This window comes from Oncorhynchus clarkii, chromosome 1 (assembly GCF_045791955.1).
Source record: "Oncorhynchus clarkii lewisi isolate Uvic-CL-2024 chromosome 1, UVic_Ocla_1.0, whole genome shotgun sequence".
Lineage (NCBI taxonomy): Eukaryota > Metazoa > Chordata > Actinopteri > Salmoniformes > Salmonidae > Oncorhynchus > Oncorhynchus clarkii.
The window spans coordinates 32,760,272-32,784,432 of NC_092147.1; the positions used below are offsets into that span (position 1 = coordinate 32,760,272).

Consider the following 24,161-nt stretch of genomic DNA (forward strand, 5'->3'; position numbering starts at 1 on the left):
TACCACTAGAGTGAAAGCACCGCCAGCATTCAAAAGTGACCAAAACATCAGCCAGGAAGCATAGGAACTGAGAAGTGGTCTGTGGTCACCACCTGCAGAACCACTCCTTTATTGGGGGGTGTCTTGCTAATTGCCTATAATTTCCACCTGTTGTCTATTCCATTTGCACAACAACATGTGAAATTTATTGTCAATCAGTGTTGCTTCCTAAGTGGACAGTTTGATTTCACAGAAGTGTGATTGACCTGGAGTTACATTGTGTTGTTTAAGTGTTCCCTTTATTTTTTTGAGCAGTGTATATTGTAATTACTTCGCCTCCATGGCCTATTTATTGCCTTACCTCTCTTATCCTACCTCATTTGCACATGCTGTATATATATATTTTTCTACTGTATTGACTGTTTTGTTTATTCCATGTGTAACTCTGTTGTTGTGTGTCAAACTTCTTTGCTTTATCTTGGCCAGGTCGCAGTTGCAAATGAGAACTCAACTAGCCTACCTGCTTACATAAAGGCGAAGTAACATTTTTAAAAAAAAAATTTTTTAAATGTGGATGTTCCCAAAATGTATTGATTCTTTGAAAAATGTTATTGAATCACAGATGATCATTTAACATAAATACAGACCGACTAAACAAACTGTCTTTGTAAGTTCTTTAATAAAAATGTAATTTACATTATTATTGACCAATAGTTAACATGAACATAAAACACAGTACAGAGTAAAGCATCAGCATCTGTTGTGAAGAACACACATATGCTTCCAGCTGATGCAGTCTGTCAGAGTCGGGGTCAATTCAGGAAGTTAATTATATTCCGATATTCCATCTCTTAGCTTTCCTTTACCACTGATGGCACACCACACGTTGTGTATAACATGAGGACACAGACATATGACAGTGTACTACGCCGGACTCTCCTTCATTATACACAGTTCATGGGTCAATGTTATTCCAACCATCATACCCTTGTTTCAACATGTCAATGATGTAGAAACCAACATAAGGAAAAGGTTATTGGGGTATACCAAAAAATGGCCTCGCTCTCTCTCACACACAACTAACTGTTGAACCATTTGTTCTTCTTGATGTTTGTGGTCTTGTTGCCGCCCATCAGTTTTCTCTTGTACTGTTCAACCAGGTTGTCAAAGCGGTCATCCTCTTGGCTCCTAAACCGCTTCTTGGCCCCCTTTGCGCTCTGGAAAACAATTGAAGACAGACAGTTCAATGTATTACCTGTTCTTGGGGCCACAAAATGCAGACATGAGTAATGTGTGTGTGTGTGTGTGAGTGTAACCTTTATTCTGGGCTGTGTAGGTTTCTCCAGTGACGTTCCTCCCTGTAGCTCTCTCCTGCTGGGACGGTTCTTGGGCTTCTTAGGCTGGGCAGGCTGCTGCTTCCCCTTATCACGTGCCCTGCACAACCAAAATTATACCATGTAGTTTGTGTTACATTATGATAGGTAAAGTACAGCTGAGGTCGGACATTCACATACACCTTAGCCAAATACATTTAAACTCAGTTTTTCACAATTCCTGACATTTAATTTTAGTAAAACGTCCCGGTCTTCGGTCAGTTAGGATCACCACTTAAATTTTAAGAATGTGAAATGTCAGAATAATAGTAGAGAATTATTTATTTAAGCTTTTATTTCTTTCATCACATTCCCAGTGGGTCAGAAGATTGCCTTTAAATTGTTTAACTTGGGCCAAACGTTTCGGGTAGCCTTCCACAAGCTTCCCACAATAAATTGGGTGAATTTTGGCCAATTCCTCCTGACAGAGCTGGTGTAAAGGAGTCAGGTGTGTAGGCCTTCTTGCTTGCACACACTTTTTCAGTTCTGCCCACAAATATTCTATAGGATTGAGGTCAGGGCTTTGTGATGGCCACTCCAATACATTGACTGTTGTCCTTAGGCCATTTTGCCACAACGTTGGAAGTATGCTTGGGGTCATTGTCCATTTGGAAGACCCATTTCCAACCAAGCTTTATCTTCCTGACTGATATCTTGAGGTGTTGCTTCAATATATCCACATACTTTTCCTACCTCATGATGCCATCTATTTTGTGAAGAACACCAGTCCCTCCTGCAGCAAAGCACCACCACAACATGATGCTGCCACCCTGTGTTTCACGGTTGGGATGGTGTTCTTTGGCTTGCAAGCCTCCCCCTTTTTCCTCCAAACATAATGATGGTTATTATGGCCAAACAGTTATTTTTTTCAGACCAGAGGACATTTCTCCAAAAAGTACAATCTTTGTCCCCATGTGCAGTTGCAAAACATAGTCTGGCTTTTTATGGCGGTTTTGGAGCAGTGGCTTCTTTCTTGCTGAGCGGCCTCTCAGGTTATGTCGATATGGGACTTGTTTTACTGTGGATATAGATACTTTTTCTACCCGTTTCCTCCAGCATCTTCACAAGGTCCTTTGCTGTTGTTCTGGGATTGATTTGCACTTTTTGCACCAAAGTGTGTTCATCTCTAGCAGACAGAGCACGTCTCCTTCCTGAGCGGTATGACAGGTCCCATGGTGTTTATACTTGCGTACTATTGTTTGTACAAGTGAACGTGGTATGGTACCTTCAGGCTTTTGGAAATCGCTCCCAAGGATGAACCAGACTTGGCTTTTTTTTTTCTGAGGTCTTGGCTGATTTCTTTTGATTTTCCCAATGTCAAGCAGAAAGGCACTGAGTTTGAAGGTAGGCCTTGAAATACATCCACAGGTACACCTCCAATTGACTAAAATTATGTCAATTAGCCCATTAGAAGCTTCTAAAGCCATGACATAATTTTCTGGAATTTTCCAAGCTGTTTAAAGGCACAGTCAACTTAGTGTATGTAAACTTCTGAACCACTGGAATTGTGATGCAGTGAATTATAAGTGAAATAATTTGTCTGTAAACAATTGTTGGAAGTATTACTTGTGTCATGCACAAAGTAGATGTCCTAACCGACTTGACAAAACTAGTTTGTTAACAAGAAATTTGTGGAGTGGTTGAAAAATTTGTTTTAATGACTCTAACCTAAGTGTATGTAAAATTCCAACTTCAACTGTATTTGTGTGTTACCTGATCTTTGGGCCACGGTGAGAAGGTAGGGCTAGAACCTTCCGTCTTTTCTTTCCATCCTCCAGTTCTACATGTTCTAGAACCGGGGTGGTCTGGAAGCCTGCATACTGCCGGCCCTGCATCTGGTCCTGTGGCTGGGTCTGGGCCTGTGGCTGGGTCTGGAACAGAGTCTGGGCCTGTGGCTGGGGGGGAGGTACTAGACGAGAGAGAAAGAAAAGCGAGAGAAATTTCAGAAACAACAAAAAAGCAAAAACAAAGACAGAAAAATGAGGGAAAATAGCACTTCCACCAGAATTGATGAGCTGTTTGTATTATATTCAGGGTTAGGGCAGAAATGTACAGCGTCATACCTCCATCCTTTCTGTCCTGTCCGGATGGTAACGACTGTGTCTGCGTCTTCGCTGGCCCCTCCTTCGTTACCATGGCACTCTGGGGTTTAGACGCACACCTCTGAGGTCCAGTCTTGCCTACAGACTGCGGCTTCACTCCTCCCTGAGGGCCCCGCCCCTTGAAACGATCCTGGTAACCATGGAGAGAATATTGTTACTCTTCATTTTAATCATCACAAACACACACACACACACAGAAGAGAGACACACCTTGACTTGTTGTTGTCGCATTTCTTTCATCTTCAGCTTCTTTCCATCTTCAAGAGAGAACTCAGCGATGGGCCTCTGTAGACAGACACCACACAGTAAAAAGAAACAAGAAAAAAAAACTTTAACAACCTACGAATAGTCTTTCCAATAACACATTCTCATAATTTAGCAAGAAAACTGTCAATATTGATCAGATGCTGTAGGTTGCCAAACCAAACATGAGTATGTGTAATTCAACATTCTCCTCAATATTGATGACTACAATGTTTGAGTCCATATCCAATGTGTTCCGATATAAATTACTGCAGTTACTGACATCAACTGAAAGGCAAAGACAACATTCAGAAACATAACCTGGGATTTACACTCTCAAACACAGCTGCATTCTGTCCAGGACAAGGTTCAAGACGTGCTCTGGACTCGTGTGTGCATAACACACAGATCAACAATGACAAAGTGCCACACACACACCTTGGTGTTTCCGTAGATGTCAGGGTTGTTGTTGAGGTATCGTAGTGTCTTCAGAGCGTGTTCATGTTCTTGGAACTGAACAAAGCCGTAACCTAGCGACCGGCCTAACACCTGACCACGCTCCGGCTTCTTATCATACATCACCCTGCACTGGGGGGGGAGAGAGCGAGAGAGAAGTGGGGTGGTGGTGGATACAGATGAAGATGGTGAGGAAAGGAAAGGAAAAGAGAAGAGGCAAATGGTAGACACAGAAAGAATAGAAAGGGAGAGAAAATTGGGGAGAGATTGTAAAGAGAAATGAAAGGCCATTCAACATGGGCAGGAAACTTTATAGGACAATAGTGCTACCAGGTGGTCACTAACAGATCACCTGGAGAGATGAGAGGACCTAATGACATAGACTTTAATCAGATGGAAATGGCTATGGAAATGTGGTAGCAGTTTCTTACCTCTGTAATGCGGACCAGCTTGCCACCCCCTGCAGCTTTCAGGCAGAGTTTTCGTAGTTGTTTGACGTCTACAAATTTGGGCAGGTTGTGGACACACAAGCGGGTCTTAGACACAAACACGTTAATGTCCCGTAGCTTGGTCAGCTTCAGGTCCTCAAACTAAGACAGGAGACAGGGGAGCGTTAACAAATGTACACACACTCTGGCCTTCCACAAACACACATACACTGAGGACACAAGCCCTCAGTTACCAACACAATGTGTTGTGATTGGTTGTAAGACAACACTCTGATGCTTTGATTGGTTGAAAAACCGAAAGTACTCACTCGGGTCCTCTTGGCCATGTCCGCTGCTGGAACACCCTCAGCTGCCTTCGTTCCTGACCGTATCACTGAAAGAGAGAGAGAGAGAGGGAGGGATGAGATGGAGGGGTGGGAAGAGGAGATGAAAAGGGAGGAGAGAAGTAACTTACATCCCTCTCTAGCCAGGTAGAGGTTTCTGGTCCCTGTATGAGTTTTAACCTTCTTGTCCTTTAGTTTGACAGCATCCTCTCTGCTCACCGCCGCTACAATGTTCAGCTTCCTACCATCCACACGGATACCCCCGCTCTGAGACAGACAGACACACACAAACACATTGCCCCCAAACATAGATAACATCAATTCAAAACTTATCAGAAGAGATGTACGTAGAGAATACATTAGTACTTTAACATTCTATTCAGTCTCACCTCTGACTCGTCCTCTGCAGCAGCAATGCATTTCTCTGCTGCTTCTTTAGACTTGAACTGAGCAAATGCAATACCTGACCAAACACAACAGTCAACAACCATTGCCAACCAACACAATCATGATTCAATGTTAACATATAGACCTCCATCTTCTGACTGGAATCACTTCATCGCATTGGTTAACTTTAAGAGGGGAGTGAGTCAGAGATAGAAGGATGTTGTGTTGGAGCCAGGACTATACCTTTAGAGTGTTCAGTGTCTGGGTGTAGGCAGATCTTGATGTACTTCAGTTCTCCATACTGCAGTAACACCTCTTCTAAGCCCTCCTCCTCCGTATCAAACGACAGGTTCCTGATGAAGATGGTTTTGCCCTGATTAATATCTGATGGGAGGGGCTTCCTGTTGGCTGCACTGTCTAGAAAGTCAAAGAGAGAGACCGAGAGAGGACCAGAGAGACAGAGGGAAAATAGTCAAAGGGGTTCAAACGGAGGACAAGGTGGAGCATACACACTTTAATCACAAGAAAAGACAACCGATTCATACCAGAATCCTCATCATCTTCTTCATCATCTTCATCAGACCCAAGGTCACTTGTTTCATCGCAATCTGACTCCTGAGACTCATCCTCCTCATGATCCTCTCCATCGTCCTCTTCGCTCTCGTGCTCTGATGGGCTGTCTGGCTGCTGAGCTGGCTTAGAGCTGACTCTGTAGAGAGGACTGTTAAACACAACAGTTCAACAAGAACTTGGCTGAAGTACTCCAGTCCTCAGAACCAAAGGACAAAGTCAGGCCAAAGAAGACCAATTCAGACATTTAATGTAGAGTAGGTCTAAATCACAGGTGTCAAACTCATTCCACGGAGGGCGAATGGCTGTGGATTTTCGCTCCTCCCTTGTACTTGATTGATTAATTAAGGTAACTAATTCGTAAGGAACTCCCCACACCTGGTTTTGTAGGGCTTAATTGAAAGGAAAAATAAAAACATGCAGACACTAGGCCCTCCTTGGAATACGTTTGACACCCCTGGTCTAAATATTTACAGCCCATCATTCACTTTAGTTCAATAAACTGAGGACATGCAGAAATACAGATTAAGACTGCGAAAGCTCATACTTGTTCTTTGAATGTGCTTCTGGTTTCTTCTCCTCCTCTTCCTCCACCTTCTCCTCCTCTTCAGAGTCACTTTCAGGTGCCGCTTTCTCTGCTGCAACCTTTTCCTCTTTCTTAGCTCCTGGCTGAGTAGCGACAAACTTGTCTTTAGCCACAGCCCAATCCACAGCTACCTGCCTTCCTGTAAAGGATAGAGGATAGAATGACTTGATCAGAGTAGAGGAAGCTACAGTAGACTGTTGAGATGCTCCCCATCTTTATGCGAGATATTCACAGGGCAGAAAAAGGTGTCCGTCACTCTCACACATACAAACACACACAACAGGTTAAGGTGTCTCACCTTTGATCTCTTTCAGGTTTATGGCGTTCAAGGCCTTTCCTGCCTCTAAGACGTTCTTAAACTGGACAAACGCAAAGCCCCTCATCTTCCCATCTGAAGATGAACAGAGTGAGGAATGGTCAGCCACCAGATAGAAAAAAGCACCAAGGCTCAACAGTACAGTACTTAGTGTGGTTGGGTGGTGATTGCACCAAGAATCAACCATGCTTAGTGTGGTTGGGTGGTGATTCGCTCAAAGTAATGGAGTGTGTGCCATTTAGCAGATGCTTTTATCCAAAGCGACTTAGTTATGCGTGCATACATTTTTTGTGTATAGGTGGCCCCAGGAATAGAACCCACTATCCTGGCCTTACAAGAGCCATGCACTACCGACTGAGCTACAGAGGGCCTCAAAGTGAGGTCTGTACCTGGTTTGAGCGGGATGTTGGCCTCCAGAACTGTCCCAAACTTGGCAAAGGTCTGCTTCAGATCCTCATTCGAGCACTGTGGGAACATAAGACAAACATTCACAACTAACTAGGCGGCAGGTTGCCTAGCGGTTAGAGCGTTGGGTCAGTAACCGGAATATTGCTGGTTCGAAAACCTGAACCGACAATGATGAGGTGCCCTTGAGCAAGGCACTTAACCCTAATTTGCTCCAGGCGTGCCGTAATACTATGGCTGACCCTGTAAAACAACACGTCTGGTGTATGTGACAATAAAACATCTTACATATTTTCTTAACTGAAGACAATAAAGCATCCTCACACAAAGCAGAGGAAAAATATAAATATTGTTTATCTGTGTGAGTGTTTATGCGTTTCATACCTTGAAACTGAGATTCCTGATGATCAGTCTGGCTTTCCTTCTGTTTTTCTTTAAGCCTCCTTCAGATTTCTGTTCTTTTTGTGGTACTGGATCTTTTGGTGCCGTGGCTGTGTAGAAGACCACAATACATATTTGAACCTCTAATTTCACCATCACAAATGTAAGAGTTATGAATTACGTAGGTACCTAAATAACAAACTAAGCATCCACATAAGTTTTACAAACCTGTTGTTCCCCTTTTCTTGTCGTTTAGTTTCTTCTTGGCCACCGACACGTTTATCTTCTTTCCATCATAGTCTTTCACCTCTCTCACAGCGCGCTGTGCATCCTCCTCCATGGAGTAAGTGACATACCCAAACCCCCGACATTTCTCTGCACCTGAAAGGACCACATGCCAGACTGTTGTTTAACTTCTCACACATATTGTTTAATATTATTATTATGCATGACAGGATCTGGCTTCTTGTAGTTTCATGACATGATGAAGTTGAAATAATCAGCAGTTTTACAAAGATGACAAATTAGCAAAGTTAGCTAACGTTAGCTAGTAGCCGTCTCACCCTTTTCCTTGACAACAAAGCAGTGCTTCACAGGTCCAATCTCAGAGAATATCTCCTCCAGGCGGTCGTTAGATGCATCTGCTGGCAAACTCCGGACGAATATTGTAAGGGCTGACATGGCTTATTCTGTGCTAAAACCTTACGTTTCTTGTTCTGATCACTGTTGCTTTTTGTTAGCCAGTCAACCAATAGAACACACTGGCAAACTAACAAACTAGCTAGCTACTTTCTTTCCAACACTTCCAAATGTATTCTCGCCACAGATAATTCTAAACTATCCAAACAAATAGTCTTTACTTCCAATATATTAAATTGTCAATCAAAATAATAGGAAAACTGTATGAAAGCATGGTAAACGCTAATTTGTTGAAATGGTCAACACACGTTTTCCGAATGTGGCAGCCATCTTGGAATAGAAAGGAAGTTGTAATCCGTAATTTCCGGGAACTCATCTTCTTCGTTATGACAGTGAGCGAACCAAATAGTCAGTGCATTCCTGCTACCGTGCATGTATCATGCAAAGCTACTAGCTGTATGTGCAGGCTTTCGAGCCATCCATCTAAACAAACATGCATGTTTCCACCAACCAGAGTCAAACGTTAATGTTATTTTAACAATGATCTCCAAAAATAGAACGCATGATAATAGCTAACACAAGTGGCCAGGGTGGTACTGGCAGATGACATGCAACGGTTGGCAAAAGAAAATTCACTAAATCTAGGAACCAAATCATGAAAAGATCTTGTACATAGAAGATTTTAGAATTGGCATCCTTTCCAGTGTAAATATTTGAAAATAAACTCATGGAAACTGACAAATTCATCTCAATTCATGTTTTTATCCAGTTACGGGAAAATGGCACTTCTGTTTGAAAACATTGCATTGAAGAGTTGCAGTATGTCTTGACAAAACATTTATTTTAATAAAAATTAATGAAGATTGCATAGATAATTTTCAACATATACAATCACACATATCATAAAAGTGTTTGTCATAATAAACTAATTTCACAATACACTTTGCACTATACTATTAATTTAACATAATAGAGATTGTCACCATGGAATGGTGCTGTTGAGGTATTCAGAGTACCACGTAACCTACGCATTGCATTCACAGTGCAGAAGCCATATCATATATTACATGACATTTCTGGTGCAATTCCGAAACAATTACTTATTCTGACAAAAGTATACTAAGCAAGTATCTAATTTATTATAATAGAAATGGGAAGTAGGTCAGGTTAAGAGTTACTGTAGTAGGACGTTCTTCGAGAATATGTAAAAGTGTAGACAAATACCCACTATACCTACAGTGCTCAAACATGTCATTTGTAGATAAGTGCAGTGCAAACTGTCACATCTTGGTGTTGAGGGGGGCCTGAGTAACAACGGGGTAAGGGCTAGGGAAATGGTATTCAAAGTCAGGGTCATGAACCTAAGCGGGGTCATGGGGGAACTGCAGTGGGTTCACCATCATTTTAATAAAATATATGACCATTCAAACGTATGGGGTCAGTTAGAAATGTCCTTGTTTTTTTTTTTGTTCCATTAAAATAACATCAAATTGATCAGAAATACAGTGTAGACATGGTTAATGTTGTAAATGACTATTGTAGCTGGAAACGGCAGATTTTTATGGAATATCTACATAGGCGTACAGAGGCCCATCAACAGCAACCATCACTCCAGTGTTCCAATAGCACGTTGTGTTAGCTAACCGAAGTTTATAATTTTAAAAGGCTAATTGATCATTAGAAAACCTTTGTGCAATTATGTTAGCACAGCTGAAAACTGTTTTTCTGATTAAAGAAGCAATAAAACTGGCATTCTTTAGTCTAGATGAGTATCTGGAGCATCAGCATTTGTGGGTTCGATTACAGGCTCAAAATGGCCAGAAACAAAGCACTTTCTTCTGAAACTCATCAGTCTATTATTGTTCTAAGGAATGAAGGCTAGTCCATGTGAAAAATTGCCAAGAAACTGAAGATCTCGTACAACGCTGTGTACTACTCCCTTCACAGAACAGCGCAAACTGGCTCTAACCAGAATAGAAAGAGGACTGGGAGGCCCGGTGCACAATTGAGCAAGGGGACAAGTACATTAGTGTCTAGTTTGAGAAACAGATGTCTCACAGGTCCTCAACTGGCAGATTCACTAAAAAGTACTGGCAAAACACCAGATTCAACGTCAACAAAAAATGGCGCCAGAAGAAATGGCGGCAGTTTTACAGGCGCCTAACCAATTGTGCTACTATGTGGGGGTTTTTCGCGTTATTTGTAACTTATTTTGTACATCATGTTTCTGCAACCGTATCTTACCGCAAAAAAAGAGCTTCTGGATATTAGGACAGAGATCACTGACCTCAGATTAGACAAAGATTTTTTCCACAACAAAGACGACGCACAAGACATTCTCCAAACACCCCACAGGACCGACATCCCCGTTATTTTCAAGAGGAAGCAACGCAGGTACAGAGGACAAAGAGCCGGATGCATGGTCAGGACCCAGCGAAGGCGACTGGGAAAGCTTCCGCTACAGTCAATACTACTCGCCAATGTGCAATCATTGGACAATAAATTAAACGAGGTACGATCACGAATATCCTACCAATGGGACATCAAAAACTGTAATAATATGACTCACGGAATCGTGGCTGAATGACTGCATGGATATTCAGCTAGCGGGATATGTGCTGCACCGGCAAGATAGAACAGCACACAGTAAGATGGGGGGGGGGTCTGTGCATATTTGTAAACAACAGCTGGTGCACGAAGTCTAAGGAAGTCTCTAGATTTTGCTCGCCTGAAGTAGAGTATATTGTGATAAATTGCAGGCCACACTACTTGCCTAAAGAGTTTTCAGCTATACTTTTCGTGGCTGTTTATTTACCACCACAGACAGATGCTGGCACTGAGACCGCACTCAGTCAACTGTATAAGGAAATAAGCAAACAGGAAACCACTCAAAGAGGCGGCGCTCCTAGTGGCCTGAGACTTTAATACAGGGAAACTTAAATCCGTTCTACCAAATTTCTATCAATATGTTAAATGTGCAACCAGAGGGAAAGAAATTCTAGATCACCTGTACTCCACACACAGAGACGCGTACAAACCTCTCCCTCGCCCTCCATTTTGTAAATCTAACCACAAATCTATCCTCCTGATTCCTGCTTACAAGCAACAATTAAAGCAGGAAGCACCAGTGTCTATAAAAAAGTGGTCAGATGAAACAGATGCTAAACTATAGGAATGTTTTGCTATCACAGACTGGAACATGTTCCGGGATTCTTCCGATGGCATTGAGGAGTACACCACATCAGTCACTGGCTTTATCAATAAGTGCATCGAGGGCGTCGTCCCCACAGTGACTGTGCGTACATACCCCCAACCAAAAGCCATGGATTACAGGCAACATTCGCACTGAGCTAAAGGGTAGAGCTGCCGCTTTCAAGGTGCAGGACTCTAACCCGGAAGCTTACAAGAAATCCTGCTATGCTCTGTGACGAACCATCAAACAGGCAAAGCGTCAATACAGGGCTAAGATTGAATCATACTACACTGGCTCCAACGCTCGTCTTATGTGGCAGGGCTTGCAAACTATTACAGACTACAAAGGGAAGCACAGCCGTGAGCTGCCCAGTGACACAAGCCTACCAGATGAGCTAAATCACTTCTATGCTCGCTTCAAGGCAAGCAACACTGAGACATGCATGAGAGCATCAGCAGTTCGGACGACTGCGTGATCACGCTCTCCATAGCCGACGTGAGTAAGACCTTTAAACAGGTCAACATACACAAGGCTGCGGGGCCAGACGGATTACCAGGACGTGTGCTGACCAACTGGCAGGTGTCTTCACTGACATTTTCAACATGTCCCTGATCGAGTCTAATACCAACATGTTTCAAGCAGACCACCATAGTCCCTGTGCCCAAGAACACAAAGGCAACCTGCCTAAACGACTACAGACGCGTAGCACATCCATAGCCATGAAGTGCTTTGAAAGGCTGGTAATGGCTCACATCAACACCCTTATCCTTGAAACCCTGAACCCACTCCAATTTGCATACCGCCCAAACAGATCCACAGATGATGCAATCTCTATTGCACTCCACACTGCCCTTTCCCACCTGGACAAAAGGAACACTTGTGTGAGAATGCTATTCACTGACTACAGCTCAGCGTTCAACACCATAGTACCCTCAAAGCTCAACACTAAGCTAAGGATCCTGGGACTAAACACCTCCCTCTGCAACTGGATCCTGGACTTCCTGACGGGCCGCCGCCAGGTGGTGAGGGTAGGTAGCAACACATCTGCCACGCTGATCCTCAACACTGGAGCTTCACAGGGGTGCGTGCTCAGTTCCCTTCTGTACTCCCTGTTCACCCACGACTGCATGGCCAGGCACGACTCCAACACCATCATTAAGTTTGCAGACGACACAACAGTGGTAAGCCTGATCACAGACAACGACGAGACAGCCTATAGGGAGGAGGTCAGAGACCTGGCCGTGTGGTGCCAGAATAACAACCTATCCCTCAACGTAGCCAAGACTAAGATGATTGTGGACTACAGGAAAAGGAGGACCGAGCACGCCCCAATTCTCATCGACGGGGCTGTAGTGGAGCAGGTTGAGAGCTTCTAGTTCCTCAGTGTCTATATCAACAACAAACTAGAATGGTCCAAACACACCACGACAGTCGTGAAGAGGGCACGACAAAGCCCATTCCCCCTCAGGAAACTAAAAAGATTTGGCATGGGTCCTGAGATCCTCAAAAGGTTCTACAGCTGCAACATCGAGAACATCCTGGTTGCTGGTTGCATCACTGTCTGGTACGGGAATTGCTCAGCCTCTGACCGCAAGGCACTACAGAGGGTTGTGCGTACGGCCCAGCACATCACTGGTGCTAAGCTGCCTGCCATCCAGGACCTCTACACAAGGCGGTGTCAGAGGAAGGCCCTAAAAATTGTCAAAGACCCCAGCCAACCCAGTCATAGACTGTTCTCTCTACTACCGCATGGCAAGCGGTACCGGAGTGCCAAGTCTAGGGCAAAAAGGCTTCTCAACAGTTTTTACCCCCAAGCCATAAGACTCCTGAACAGGTAATCAAATGGCTACCCGGACTATTTGCATTGTGTGCCCCCCCAAACCCTCTTTTTACGCTGCTGCTATTCTCTGTTTATCATATATGCATAGTCACTTTAACGATACATTGATGTACATACTATCTCAATTGGGCCGACCAACCAATGCTATCGCACATTGGCTAACCGGGCTATCTGCATTGTTTCCCGCTACCCAACACCCACCATCCCCTCTTTTAGGCTACTGCTACTCTCTGTTCATCGTATATGCATAGTCACTTTAACCATATCTACATGTACATACTACCTCAATCAGCCTGACTAACCGGTGTCTGTATGTAGCCTCGCTACTTTTATAGCCTCGCTACTGTATATAGCCTGTCTTTTTACTGTTGTTTTATTTCCTTACTTACCTAACACCTTTTTTGCACTATTGGTTAGAGCCTGTAAGTAAGCATTTCACTGTAAGGTCTACTACACCTGTTGTATTCGGCACACTTTACCGATTTTAAGGTTGTGTCATTAGATTTGCGGTGGGGTAGGGAGAAATTTGCACTCCAAAAATGGGGTCCCCAGAAGTTCTGGCTGAAAAAAAATGGGTCCCAGCTGAAAAGCATTGAATACCACTGGGCTAGAGGCTATTTCTGGACTGGACCATAGCTGTGTCTTGTGGTAACTTGGCCTTGATGGGGGCCATGCTGGGGGCCAAGCTGAGGGCCTAAGGGGTAGTGGATGGGAATACGGATTGTTTCTGGACCGGACCACAGTCGGGTGAGTCCTGCCTGGGGTCACATCTTGGCCTTGAGAGGGACCATACTGAGACTCTGGAGGAAGGTCTCTAAGGTGAACAGGTACTCCTGGGGGTGTCGTCCCAGGTGGCCTGCATGTGTTGACTCCTCCCACTTCCTGTCCCATCACCTCCATCCCTCATTTCCTCCAGTAGGTGATGATCTCCTCCATGACCTCAGGGTCACACAGCGTGTCGTTCTGGCAGAAGAAGACGAGGGCGACAGGGTTGTTCCTGAAGATGCCAGACGTTGATGCCAGTGTTGAAGTAGTCGACCGTGTGGCATTTGAAGGCTCTGAAGTAGAGTATGCTGGCTCATTTAACCAGGCTCTCCAGCCGGGGGAATAAGTTCTTACTTAGACCTAAGGAGATAATCAAATACACACACAAGGTTTAAATGGCCTTAGGAGAGATGTCAGCTCACTGGTTAACCCCTAACCAGGCTCTACTAGACAGTACTAGGCTGTCATACATGTGTTACACCTGACGGTATATAACCTTTAACCTCTAATCCCTGACCCCAAGACTCACCGGTAGCCATCCTCTCCAGTGAGCCCAGCACTAGGCTGTCATAGATGTGGCCTTTGATCCTCTTAATGAAGCTGTGGTACTTCTGTGTGTCGTGGGATATGTGCACCAGCAACTGGGTGAAGGTGTATCCTCCTATGGAAAAGGTGTGCACGAGTAAGGGGCGTGACAAAAAGCGCTCACTCTGCAGGACATCCAGTACCCTTGCTCCATAGTCTAGACCCCAACCAGGCCACAGAAACTGACTTACCTAGAGCAGAGGGGGGATCGGAGGTGTTTAAGACAGAAAGGAGAGCAGAGAGAGTATGACGTTTCGTCTTTAAACTTTAATCCATTCCTCACCTCGCTCTCCACTATGAGCACGTCGAAGCCTGTACGGAAGTAGATCTCACAGTACTTGGCCACAGCCTGGGGTCGCGACCCCAACCAGGGAAGCATTAGCAGCAGGGGCTTGGTTGGGGTGGGGGTACATGCTGCATCGTTCAGGGCAGACAGAGGGCCAAGGGGAGGCCCAATGGGAGGCCCAGGTGAAGGATTAGGTGATGCCGTCTCGTTCAGGTAAAAGATGATGGTCTTGCTGATGCGGTGAGCTGTGATCCCACAGAATAGCATGGTGACAGCAAGGTTTGACAGTGAGCGCTGAGTTAGAGAGCCTGTAGGGGGTGCTGGCAGTACAATAAGGCAACTGTGGTAAAGGCATTGGTATGGAAGGGGAAAATAATGAGAAATTGAAAAATTATATTTTGTAGACAGATTTGCTGTATAAACATGATGTAACATTATAGATAGCTAGTACTTCTATTGTACTGTAATTTGACCATAGTCAATTATTCATTCATTCAGTTATTTATGTATGAATTAATTGCAAGCTAGCCTAATGACAACTATGAGGTTGTTCTAGCTGTAGCAGTTGGACCCCTGACTTTCCAAAGGGCACACTGCATGTGCAAACATAGCTGCTTTTAGCAACGCTGTATTGCCACACTAGTGTTGCTGGAAATGGGATTGCAAAAAAAAAACGAACAGTCTCCTGGAAGCCAGTAGTTAAATAACGAAAATGTAAATTTACTCTACAGGTAGTCTGGACAGTTGGTCCTTCTGCAGGTGGAAATGTATACCCACAGGAACATTTTATTAAACAGACTTCAAACCGTGAGTCCCTGTGTGGCTATCACGATTTGTTAACTCATCACCTAAGACATATGCACAAGACAGAAGTACAGTACATTCACGCAATGCATACATACTAACCGTGATCGTGCAGGTGTTCATTTTGTACTCAATGTGCCAGATGAGAAAAAGGTCAACAGCAGTACCAGCGCTCTAAAAAGTAATCGTAAATAATAGCTACTTTCCTGCAGATATTTTGTCTCCAATTTCCACCAGCAGAAGGACCAACCGCACAGACATGCGGTAGAGTCAAATGTATTTTTACTCAATATTCTGGCTTGTAAATTAAATTTCCACGTTTTTGTAGTGCTTAGTTTCAGACTGTGTAACTAGCCTAGGAAGCCGATGGTGGCCGCTAGATCTGCACTATCGTCTAGGTTTGATATGCCCAGCTGGTAACATACTTGTGTCCCCCGTGGACCGGCTCGTACTTAAAGTATCCTCCATTCAGGCTGCAAAAGCATACTTTCCTCCTTAACTAGCTTTAATGGCAGTCTGTTGGGAATATGTGTGCCGTCTCAATAAAACACAATTTTCCACTAACGTTTTCAGATTTTCTGACAACATAGGATGTTGCACACTGAAAATATCAATAAAAAAATCTGCTAGGTTAATTGGTCATCATTTCACATTTTGAAAAGGCATATTAACGGGCAATTAGTGGGCAAGATTAATTCAATAACTCAAAACATGATGATCTGTCAAAACTGGCATAGCTAATGTTATATAAATATTCATACACATAGCTCATATAAACAAAGACATTCCGTCGTAAGAACACATACACCCAGCCATAAGACTGACCCCCTCTTCCTTATATAAACACACATCTCATCTCCCTCTAACTGGCCGGTCCCAAGAGCAAAGAACTTTTGCTGTGCACCAATGGGGCCCGCTCTGGCTAGAGCAAGGCCCGCCTCCAACCCTCCGACCAGTCAAGAAGACCGAAACGACAAGACTCCACCTACTTTATTCTATGTATAAAAATGTATGTAACCATTGTATAGGCCTCTTTTTCACCTGGCTCCTTGCCGAGTTATGTGAACTAGGTCCGTGCACGTAAAACTGCGGGACAAGATATCTCTGACTCATTAAAACTGTCTTTTGTTACAACTGAAATCCACTCTGTCCAGCGTCCGTGATTTGGTCTCAACTCTCCAGTATTTGAACACTAACAGAATTGGTAGCAGAGTTTGGTTGTTCTTGAATTCGATCTATTATAAGTTAGTGTGAGAGGACGAGACTGATCACGGCTAAAAAATCAGACGGAAGAGTGACTTCCCCAGCCATTCATCTTGCCTCAGGAAATCTGATCGGAGCGCTCTATATAAAGGTGAGCAGAGCCCGTTATATCGAAATCTGCATATTGTATTATAGCCTAAACCAAATTTTGATCAGAAAGTACTGGGCGTGAGTATGAATCGGTGCCCAAATTTTTTACATAAGAACCTAAGACATTGATTAAAGATATCTTGTTTTGTAAAAAAAAAAATATATATATATATATATATTCTTATTAATGGGCCTATACTCAGTTATTTTAATAGGAATGTGTGAATTGTGATTGACCAATGTGTTAAATTCCTCCAGGGACCCTATTTGTTCTGAAATCTGCATAGAAAACTGTCCTAATTATATATGTATTGGGTTGTGTATAGAGGTGACGTTAAATAGTGGCTGTGTTTTAACACGTAATGGACACAATTATGGATGTTGGAAATTCAATGAGAATTTCATACGAATGAATGAATTATAGATGAACCGAATCTGCAAGTTAGGTCTTGTGGAGGTGTGGTTATAGATGAACCGAATCTGCAAGTAAGGTCTTGTGGAGGTGTGGTTATAGATGAACCGAATCTGCAAGTAAGGTCTTGTGGAGGTGTGGTTATAGTTTAATGATAGATGAACCGAATCTGCAAGTAAAAATTTCCTATTTTGATACGTTCTGTACTATCGAATAAGGTCTTGTGGAGGTGTGGTTATAGTTGAATGATAGATGAACCGGATCTGCAAGTAAAATCTCCTGTTGATACATATAACATCGAATAGGTCTTGTGGAGGTGTGGTTGGATTGAATGAATCTGCATGAAAAATGCCCTATTAAAAAAGCTGTGTATTATTTAATAGGTTTTGTAAGAGGTGTAGTCGAGTAGATACAGGATATGTAAGTTTGGCCTTCCACTAGACAGAGATCGGGAATGATGTGGCTATTGCACATCAAACAATAAACATAAGATGAACCAGAGTTGACATTCCATGATTTGGAGATGGGGGAAATTAAATTGAAAGAAACGTTTGTCGCGGAGTAGGTTGGGATACGTAACTGGGCTATTAGGCACACGTGCTGAAAGACAAAGCCACCTTAGTATCGAATGGCCGTGCAACTTTGACAGCAGCCGGGCTGGAATACTGATTTTCGTTTTTTTTTTCATTCCTGTTGATATTGCCTAAAGTTTAAAATTATTCTGACAATTGCTATAGAATCGCTGGAATTTACTGATATAAGTTCATAAAGGAACTTACTGAATTGTTTCTAGAAAGTATTTAAATAAGCCGCCGAGCTTAGTACAGACTTTGTTTTACAGACGCTAAAAGCTACACACTGATTTTGGGGTTTTTCTATTCTATCCATATTTCCTAAATATATAGAATTATTCTGACAATTGCTATAGAATCGCTCGAATTTACTGATATAAGTTCATAAAGGAATTTACTGAATTGTTTACAGAAAGTATTTAAATAATTCACTGAACAACTTTTAGTTGTCTAGAAATTCTATCTATATTTCCTAGAGAGCTAGAATTACTCTGAAAATTGTTATAGAACCGCATATATTCACTGATATATTGTTCCAAAAGGAAATCGCAGAATCATTTATAGAAAATACCTAAACGAATCGCTGAACAAATTCAAATAAAATACCGGTGAAATACACACGTGGCGGGCGTCACATACTGATAACCCCCTTTGTCTCGACCAGGGACAGGCTAAGCATACAACGATAGAAATAAACACCACATAGTAAGAATTGAATATACCTAAATAACGCATTATACACATTATCAGACGAACTAGATAAAATGTCTGCAGCTACCACGCCCAAACTAAAATTCAATGATTATTTAGATCAGAGTATGATTGATAGAGCGGGAGGTAAAAAACAGTATGGGAAAGTGGAGAAAGTGTGGAAAGGATTACGGATAAGATGGACACAAGCAGGTTATTTTAGCGGAGGACCACCTACAGGGGGGAAACTCCAAGATATGCAGACAGAATTAGAGGACGCAGTAGAGCATGCAAAAGCGAGTGAGGCGGAGAGAAACAACATACACAGGTTCAAAAAAGTAGGTACAAGAGAGAGAGAGAGAGCAGAGGGGGAGCTCAAGATAGGTACATGGGCCATACAGGAGAGTAGGAGGGTGCTGCCCAAAAACACACCAGACATGATGGGCGTGGCTATTGTGGCGTCGGGGGATGTTAAAGCTCCGCCTGAGAACTTGCCCACGGCTCCCCCTGTGGCCGTTTCTCCCTCACTATATCCACAATTGACAATGGAGGCAGTTCAGCCCCCGCCATACTCAAAGGGACAAAATCACCGGAGCCCGTCACACAACCCATTCCTGCCCAGGGCACCTCCCACAATACAGGCTCCAGTTCTGAGAATAGACCAAGGGGAGTTAAAAGGGGAAATTACCCTGGGGATAACGGCTGGCCATATGGTATGTGAACAGTTCGAAACTGGGATTCCAGGAGCAGGAGACCTCCCCCAGGAACGGAGGCCGCAATGCTCCTCTGTGAACTCTCTCACCTCTGAAACCAGAGGACACCTACAAACAAGATTAGATTCAAACCACTTCTATCAGACGGATAGGGAGGACTGTCATCAGAACATGGACATCGAAAACGAAGAAGAAATTGACATGGTGCTCACCCCAGCTCCGATGGGAGCTCCAAACGTGACTAAGATGCAGGAGCTGCTGAAATCATCAATAGCTCGAGCTAAGGAACTCAGGGAGCTAATAGCTAACCAAGATAACAACAGAGAGGGAGCCTACCGTGTGGAAGGCATAAGGAGAGGAACAGTAACCAAAGTTACCGAATCAATGGGGTCCGAAACACTCCGTCGGTCCTCCAGAATTGCTGATAGAAGAGAGCGAGAGCAGGAGATGGCAGGACAGTACCCCCTGCGACCGACACCAGGTGATGCACACACTGTGGAGTACCAGCCCTGGAAAATGACTGATTTAACAACACTGATGGGACAGATGCCTAGCCTACATGGAGGAGCTTCAGCGTGGCTACTTCAACTGCAGACACTTACGTCAGGCCTGCAACTCTGCCTAGGAGACATGAAAGCACTTCTAGCAAGAGCCACCGACCACGGAACCATGGAGGCCCTCATGACAGCAGCTGACCTTGGATGGCGGGCCCCAACACTGCCCATAGACCACTTCCGTACCAGATTATGGGAAGTTCTACGGAGAGCATACCCTACAGAAAGAAACCATGCCACCTTATCCTCCTTTACAATCAACCCAGGTGAGCAACCTGCAGCATACCTGGACAGGGCTAAGACCACATGGAGATCGGTCCACGAAGAACCATTCGATCACACTGATACCACACTCAGCATGTGGAAGGAAATGGTGGTCAACGGGTGTCCTGGAGATGTTAAAACCAAACTCAGAGGAACGGTAGGGTTGATTGCACGTCCTCTGACCCAATTCAATACGCATGTGCACCACCATGTGACCCAGCACAACAAGGAAAGAGGGGGTGCTGAGAGCCAGGTGCAGTCCCTCCAGGTACAACTCCTGAAACTCCAATTGAAGGAAGCACAACAAGGAGAAAAACCTAAGAAACAGATGGTGGCGGAAGAAACAAAGGAGCCGGGAACCAAAACAGACATCTCCCAAATCGTGGCACAGACTGTCTCTCAGATGATCCAACAGCAGGCAGCCCCACCACCCCAATACCCTCACCCACAGCAGTATATCCTGCAACAACAACACCCAGTATGGGCTCGACGGGGTCCCTACACTGGACAACACAGAGGGGGAAATTACCAGTGTTTTAACTGCGGAATTACCGGTCATTTTGCCAGAGATTGCATGAAACCACTCTCCCCGCAGCAACAGCAATGGAGAGCAAGAGGAAGTGGGGGAAACCCACCTCTGCAACATCAGCAACCAGGACCCACACCCATGCATCAGCAACAGCCAGCATACAACCACCCAGAATCTAGCCACATGCAGCAGGAGCAGCAAGATTACAACCAACCCTCCCACTTCAACACCTGATCACCCAGTAAGAATGATGAGGATGCCACTCCTGCCGATGACCACACTGTCTGAAGCCCAAGAAGTGTACTGGCTAAAATGCCTACCCACAGGGCCTGCCACCCCTCACATCCAGTTTAAGTTCAACCAACTGAAAGCTCAAATCTACACTCTGCACCCATATAAGACTCCCCAAGCTGAGATCCATTGCACACTCAATGCAACAGAAACTGATGACTGCCTCTACACTGCAGACTGGGACGAAGACATGATGCACCTGACCCCACCTATCAGGTGTTGTACCATTGGGTGTGGCCCAGAGGGGGTGGCAGCACCGGTCATCCTACGATCAAGGAACCTCCATGCACCCCTGGCCTGGACGGCTGAAGCATCAACAGCCATAGCATTCCTGAAAACAGATCTATCAGCGGCAGCAGCTCTGACTGCACCTGACTACAAGAACAAGTTCCATTTGGATGTTTCTGAAAGGGAAGGATTCACCTCATCCGTCCTATTCCAGAAACAAGAGGGGGAGAGAAGGGTCTTGATGTACTACTCTTCAAACTTGACCACATTGAGGTAGGACAGTCAACATGCTCCAGATACGTTGCTGCAGTAGCAAAAGCTATTGAAAAAACAGCTCACCTCGTGATGTCACCCTTCAATCAGCCATCATCCCTCAACCAGCATCGGCCAAATTAGCTGAAATCATCGGATTGACGCAGGTCCTCATCAGAGGAAAAGGAAAGACTGAATATCTATACAGACTCAGCCCATGCCCATGAAGCAGGCCACACTGATGGACCCAGAACTTTTATGAGAAACACATGGCCCCACACACGAAGGCAAACTAAAGACCCTCCAAAAAGGCCTCGCACATCTGGTGGCACCCTCACATAAAAAATATGACTGACTTATTTTATGACGATTATTTATTTTGTGACGAATGCAATGGTTGTGACAGACACAACCCAAAGAAACCATATCAAACACCAATGGGCTCATACGTAATACCTAATGCATGTTTTCAGGATATTAGGATAGACTACACCGACATGGGCCCCAAAAAATTTATCTAAAGGCAAACTCTATCTCCTAGTCATAGTAGATAGGTTCTCCAAATGGGTAGAGGCAATACTAACAAAAGGGGAGGATGCTAGGTCAGTCTTTTAAGTGGCTACAAACCAAACTAATACCCAGGTATGGCATCCCAAGACAAATCAAATTTGACAAATGGCTCACATTTAACAAACACCTGAGACAGGTGGAAGAAAGATTTGGCATAACCCACAGATTTGGATCTGTGTACAGGCCCCAATCCCAAAATCTGGTGGAACGTCAAACCAAAAGCAAAAGCTAAGATAGCTAAAGTATGTGCCTCATGGGATAATGACTGGTAGAGTCATGCATGGTCCACCAAGGGAGGGAGGTCATATGCCCGCCCTTGATGTACAACAAATTGTAATGTCTAATTATGTGAAAAAACTGACGGTTCTCTCTGCAGCACTCTCTACCCAGGTTCACAAGGTCCAGGAGGGGGAGCTGCCGGGGGACACGCCACTACTGAAGGTAAAGGTTGGTGACGGGTTGAGGGTTACAGTCCACAAGAGAAAGTGGCTGGAACCCAGGTGGACTGGACCGTACGAAGTGAAGGAGGTTACTTCACACTCAGTCCAGGTCAAAGGTAAATCAGGCAACACCTTGGCACCGCCTTACACATTGCACCCCAGCCCCAATTCCTTCTAGAACACTGACTGAAGTCAGAGCTGATTTGAGCGGCCTAAATTCGATTCCAAATGAAGACACTCCTTCCTCAGGTGATGCGGCATCAAACTCCGCCTCCCCTGAGAAGGGAACCTCGCCCAGTTAGAGGGAAATTTCTCCCTCTCTGGGTGAGGCTGGGGATATTTGGTCCCTTATTTGTGATATTCATACTGATATTTGGAGTAACCCTAGGACTTTCACATGGTTAATTGAACAACTATTTCACCCTGCCACATCACATACACCAACCCCTACACATGTCCCTAACTCCTTTCCTGATATCACTCCCTCCAATCACTCCCGTCCCAAACGTAGCACTACACCTACAGACCCACCATGCAAATCAGACAAGGTTAGGAGCACCACCTTATGTATACCCACGATTGCAACCGCCACCTTTCTGCTATAGTTTTCACGTCTAATAGACGTGAAGAGGGGGATTTGTTATATAAATATTCATACACATAGCTCATATAAACAAAGACATTCCGTCGTAAGAACACATACACCCAGCCATAAGACTGACCCCCTCTTCCTTATATAAACACACATCTCATCTCCCTCTAACTGGCCGGTCCCAAGAGCAAAGAACTTTTGCTGTGCACCAATGGGGCCCGCTCTGGCTAGAGCAAGGCCCGCCTCCAACCCTCCGACCAGTCAAGAAGACCGAAACGACAAGACTCCACCTACTTTATTCTATGTATAAAAATGTATGTAACCATTGTATAGGCCTCTTTTTCACCTGGCTCCTTGCCGAGTTATGTGAACTAGGTCCGTGCACGTAAAACTGCGGGACAAGATATCTCTGACTCATTAAAACTGTCTTTTGTTACAACTGAAATCCACTCTGTCCAGCGTCCGTGATTTGGTCTCAACTCTCCAGTATTTGAACACTAACACTAACGTTAACTAGCTATTTTACCGCAAGTAAACAATTCCAATCACTTAGCTAGCTACTCAATTTTTTTGTGGTTTTACAAACTGAGGGTCGACAGGAACCTAGCTAAGTTCTGATGTTGCTAATGGTTTAATATCAAATCCTGTATTGACACATCAAAACATTGGAAGGCTGCTGACTAGCCAGCTATCATATGAGAACATTCCTTACATGTGAAAATGCTTCACTCACTAGACGCTTCAGCGACTGATACATTTGGGCTTGTATAGATAACTTTTCTACCCGTCTCAGCTAAAGTGGGGTGGGAAATGCTCAGTCTCAGCTGAGACAGGTATAAAAGTTATCTCTACAAGCCAGAATGTTTAGCATGTACAGTCTATTACAGTACATTGCATTGGGGGCTATGGAGGGGGCAGAATGAAAAGCCAGCAATTCAAATTGTATTTGTCACATACATGTGTTTAGCAGATGTTATTGCGGGTGTAGTGAAATGCTTGTGTTTCTAACTCCAACAATG

At 44.2% G+C, this 24,161-nt stretch overlaps 2 protein-coding genes and 1 pseudogene across 3 annotated transcripts in view; 1 reads left to right on the top strand and 2 right to left on the bottom strand.

The window, feature by feature from the left end:
• The window catches only part of LOC139406260 (proline-rich transmembrane protein 4-like), a 51,140-nt gene that overhangs the window by 13,272 nt on the left and 13,707 nt on the right, over window positions 1–24,161 (top strand). The window lies entirely within an intron of this gene.
• LOC139406292 (RNA-binding protein 28-like) lies at window positions 640–10,854 on the bottom strand. Of its 2 annotated transcripts, none has more exons than XM_071148762.1 (18): window positions 8,134–10,854; window positions 7,799–7,951; window positions 7,574–7,680; window positions 7,174–7,249; window positions 6,767–6,859; window positions 6,430–6,607; window positions 5,858–6,021; window positions 5,556–5,729; window positions 5,315–5,388; window positions 5,057–5,192; window positions 4,911–4,975; window positions 4,585–4,743; window positions 4,136–4,285; window positions 3,665–3,739; window positions 3,416–3,584; window positions 3,066–3,261; window positions 1,296–1,413; window positions 640–1,196 (listed from the first exon to the last, which is right to left on the bottom strand). In XM_071148762.1, the coding sequence occupies exons 1-18, from the start codon at window positions 8,249–8,251 to the stop codon at window positions 1,059–1,061; spliced, it is 2,343 nt and encodes a 780-aa protein (XP_071004863.1). In that variant the 5' UTR covers window positions 8,252–10,854; the 3' UTR covers window positions 640–1,058. The 2 variants fall into 2 exon arrangements, with proteins under 2 accessions (XP_071004863.1, XP_071004855.1); XM_071148754.1 differs by having other exon boundaries at window positions 5,858–6,033.
• Window positions 14,007–15,145, bottom strand: LOC139378696 (transmembrane protein 53-A-like; annotated as a pseudogene).

What these genes read in the sequence shown, in the direction of transcription:
- LOC139406292 (XM_071148754.1), bottom strand. Translation starts at nt 8,251, where the DNA reads ATGTCAGCCCTTACAATATTCGTCCGGAGTTTGCCAGCAGATGCATCT. An exon ending in TCAGGAATCTCAGTTTCAAG is followed by an intron (nt 7,250 to 7,573) that starts GTATGAAACGCA and finishes ATGTTCCCACAG; the next exon opens with TGCTCGAATGAGGATCTGAA. An exon ending in ACATGGCCAAGAGGACCCGA is followed by an intron (nt 4,744 to 4,910) that starts GTGAGTACTTTC and finishes CTCCTGTCTTAG; the next exon opens with TTTGAGGACCTGAAGCTGAC.